At 36.2% G+C, this 4,110-nt stretch overlaps 1 protein-coding gene across 1 annotated transcript in view; it reads right to left on the bottom strand.

Annotated features, from left to right (window-relative positions):
• Gmeb1 (glucocorticoid modulatory element binding protein 1) overlaps positions 1-4,110 on the bottom strand; it is a 43,016-nt gene that overhangs the window by 26,447 nt on the left and 12,459 nt on the right. The window contains exon 3 of the mRNA XM_015484765.2: positions 93-175. Within this exon, the coding sequence (XP_015340251.1) occupies positions 93-175 (83 nt within the window). The remainder of the gene's footprint in view (positions 1-92; positions 176-4,110) is intronic.

The raw sequence follows: 4,110 nt of genomic DNA on the forward strand, positions 1-4,110 counted from the left end.
ACACACACACACACACACACACACACACACAAAGGCAAAACAGCTCAACCAAGGAAGCAAAGGTCAAAAGTACTAGAAAAACAAAGACTTACCAATTCCTTCTTCAATTTTGTGTATTGTGTGAGTTTCTACTGCTACAACTGCCGTGTTGTTCTCCGACCCAGCTTCATAAATCCTGTTGTAAAAGTGTCCATCGATAAACAAACTACATAAATCATGAAAAAATTAATATTCACAGCATGGGGTTAAGAAATTTGTTTTTACTCTATCTCAAAAGGAATAAAATAAATATACTTAACAATTCTATGTTAGTACTTTGACTAGTTTCCCATTGTATTTAAACTTCAAGCTGCGCAGGAGTGCTTAGCTACTGCCATGGAAATAAGTCAGCAACAACTTTCCTCACTTCAAAGGAAAGTAATTCTTGCTAGTATACTCCACTTGCTATTTTATTTCACCAGCCTTTTCCCTGTATCACATCACTGTAAATGCTCATGACATAGTTTTTTTTTTTAATTAAAAAAAAATTTTTTTTAAGTTTTGCTTCAAATACAGGACGAAATCATAGAATTAACCTGAGAAGAATATAAATAATTCAAGACAGGAAGAACCATGTTGACCACAGAAATTGATGTATTTTGTTGAAATCTAGATATTTTAGCTTTTTTTTTTTAGTAATTTAGCATTGTGTGTGTATTAGGGGTGCTGGGATTGAACCCAGGACTTCACATGTTAGGCAAGTGCTCTACCACTGAGCTACATTCCCATTCCTGCACTTTAGCATCTTTTAAGGCATCATAACCAAATTATTAACATGAACAAAAAAAATGAAAAAAAGTAAGATAAAAAAAAAAAAAACTATGCCCAGGCTGGGATTGTGGCTCAGCAATAGAGCATTCACCTAGCACGTGTGAGGCCTTAGGTTCGATTCTCAGCACCACATAAAAATAAAATAAAGATACTGTGTCCAACTATAACAACAATAACAAAATAATTATTAAAAAAAAAAAAACTATGCCCAAATTAACTACTAGTAACTAGAGGCACCACTTAATGGACGGTTATGTAATACAGACCAACCTAAAATGTCTCCACATTCATGGGCTCAGATAATCTAACATGATTTACCGTCATGTGTTTGCTTAATTTCTATAATAAACCTGATGCATTGATTCTTACACTTTGTTATTTGAAAGCACTGCCTGAGTAATCTTTATTTATTTATTTATTTTAAAAATATTTATTTAGTTGTAGATAGACATAATATCTCTATTTTATTTATTTATTTTTATGTGGTGCTAAGGATTCCCAGTGCCTCATGCATAAGCCATGTGCTTTACTACTGAGCTACAACCCCAGCCCTGCCTGAGCAATCTTTACAAAGATGACTATCCAACTCCATGGTGACACCTATAGTACAGACTTCCCTTTTGAATTTCAAACCAGGAAACAGATAACTGCTAAGTAAATACATACATTTGGATCTCCCACAGGATTTTGTTGAATTTATTATGTCTAAAATAACTTCCAAGCTGGGCATGGTGGCACATGCCTATAATCCCAGAAACTCGGGAGGTTGAGGCAGGAGGATCTAAAGTTTGTGGCCAGCCTCAGCAACTTAATGAGGCCACAAGCAACTTAGGGAAACCCTATCTCAAAACGAAAAATAAAAAAGGCTAGGGATGTAGTTCAATGGTAGAATATCCCTGAGTTAAATCCCCAGTATCAAAAAAGAAAAGAAAAGAAAACAAACAAAAACAATTCTCTGCACTATTAAAACAAAGCCTCAGCCAGGTGCAATGGCACATGACTGTAATCCCAGTGGCTTGGGAGGCTGAGACAGGAGGATTGGGAGTTCAAGCCAGCCTCAGCAAGGGCAAGGCACAAAGCAACTCAGTGAGACCCTGCTTCTAAATAAAAAATACAAAATAGGGCTGGGGATGTGGCTCAGTGGTCACGTGCCCCTGAGTTCAATCCCCAGCGCCAAAAATAAATAAATAAATAAATAAAAATAAAGTCTCAAATCCTTGGTATGAGGAAGAAAAGAAAACAAAGAGAAAAAGAAAAAGAACTTTACTTTTTTAAGTTAGAAAACTCTTAAACACCCATCTCAATATGAGATGGGTATGCAGATCAGACATAGACCATTTGCCTAGCATGTTTGAGGCCCTAGTCTTGATCCCCAACACTGAAAAAATAAATAAAAACAAACAAATAAATAGGCCAGATGCAGTGGCCCAAGCCTATAATCTCAACAACTTGGAAGGCTGAGGCAGGAGGAACACAAGTTGAAGGCCAGCCTCAGCAATTTATGAGACCCTCAACAACTTAGTGAGGTCCTATCTCAAAAACTAAGGAGTACCCTATTGTTCTGATAGAATTAATACATCTTCTTTGACTTTAAACTTTTATTTATTTTTTTTTAATTATTTTTTTTAAGAGAGAGAGAGAGAGAGAATTTTAATATTTATTTTTTAGTTTTCGGCGGACACAACATCTTTATTGTATGTGGTGCTGAAGATTGAACCCAGGCCGCATGCATGCCAGGCGAGCGCCCTACTGCTTGAGCCACATCCCCAGCCCCGACTTTAAACTTTTAAAAATGTTTATTTATTTGCTTTTATTTATTTGCTTGTTTGTTTATGGTGCTAGGGATTACACCTAGGGTCCTGCACATGCTAGGCAAGTGCTCTTCCACTGAGCTACCCACTCAGTCTGACCCTAAACTTCCTATTAGAAAGAGATACAGCATGAAAGGAAAAACAGGGCTGCTCCTCCTCAAATTGAACTATCCTACCACATTTGGACTGAATTTCTTCTACAGAAAAAATTAAAGTCAGTCAGTACATTGAATAAATTTATGGAATATTAAAACTCTGATTACCTGGGGCATGGTAGCTCATGCCTATAATCCCAGGGACTCAGGAGATGGAGGCAGGAAGATCAAAAGTTCAAGGTCAGCCTGGGGAACTTAGTGAAACCCTCAGCAATTTAGTGAGATCCAGTCTCAAAATAAAAAGGACTGGGAATGTAGTTTAGTGGTAAAGCACTTCTAGATTTAATCCCTAGTTCCACAAAAAAAACAAAACTCTAATCACACAATGTTAAAACTCGATAATCAGGGGCTGGGGATGTGGCTCAAGCGGTAGCGCGCTCGCCTGGCATGCGTGCGGCCCGGGTTCGATCCTCAGCACCACATACAAACAAAGATGTTGTGTCCGCCGAGAACTAAAATAAATAAATAAATAAATATTAAAAAAAAAAAAAAAAAAAACTCGATAATCAATCCAAAGTGAACTGGAAATTCAAAAATGGTGATAAAATCCTGATACCTTAACTTCCCCTGGAAACTTTTTGAGTATGTTATAAAAGAGATTTTAGTTGAAAAAGTTAACTACCACTAGGTGGTGGCGCCCACTTGTGATCCCAGCATCTAGGGAGGCTTAGGCAGGAGGAAGGAGAGTTCAAAGCCAGCCTCGAAATTTAGGGAGGCACTAAGCAACTCAGTGAGATCCTGTCTCTAAATAAAACACAAAATAGGGCTGGGGATGTGGCCCAGTGGTAAAGTGCCCCTGACTTCAATCTCCAGTACCAAAAAAATTAAATTAAATTAAATTAAATTTAAAAAGTGTATATACTTTAAAGCCAACCTACTGTTAATATGAAAGTATCATCTTATACAATGTGTCAGGTTCTATGCATATATGGAGACTGCTACGAAATAGTCTACTTTTGCTAATTAATGCATTTCTGCAAATATGTATACAATGAATACCTGAAAAAGTTTAAAATGTCATATATTTAAAATCTAAATAGAGGGCTGGGGCTGTAGCTCAGTGGAGGAGCACTTTCCTAGCATGTATGAAGCACTGGGTTCGATCCTCAGCACCATATAAAAATAATAAAGTAAATGTATTGTGTCCATCTACAACTAATATATATACATATATATACATAAATATATGTGTATACATATATACATATTTTTTAAAAAGCTAAATTAACATAAGGGGAGTTCTATATATTGAAATCTAAAAATAATTATATAAAATCTGTTATTATTTTGTCTTTACACATAATCTTCACCAATATATTCTCAGAGTCTTATAC

This window comes from Marmota marmota, unplaced genomic scaffold (assembly GCF_001458135.2).
Source record: "Marmota marmota marmota unplaced genomic scaffold, marMar, whole genome shotgun sequence".
Classification (NCBI taxonomy): Eukaryota; Metazoa; Chordata; class Mammalia; order Rodentia; family Sciuridae; genus Marmota; species Marmota marmota.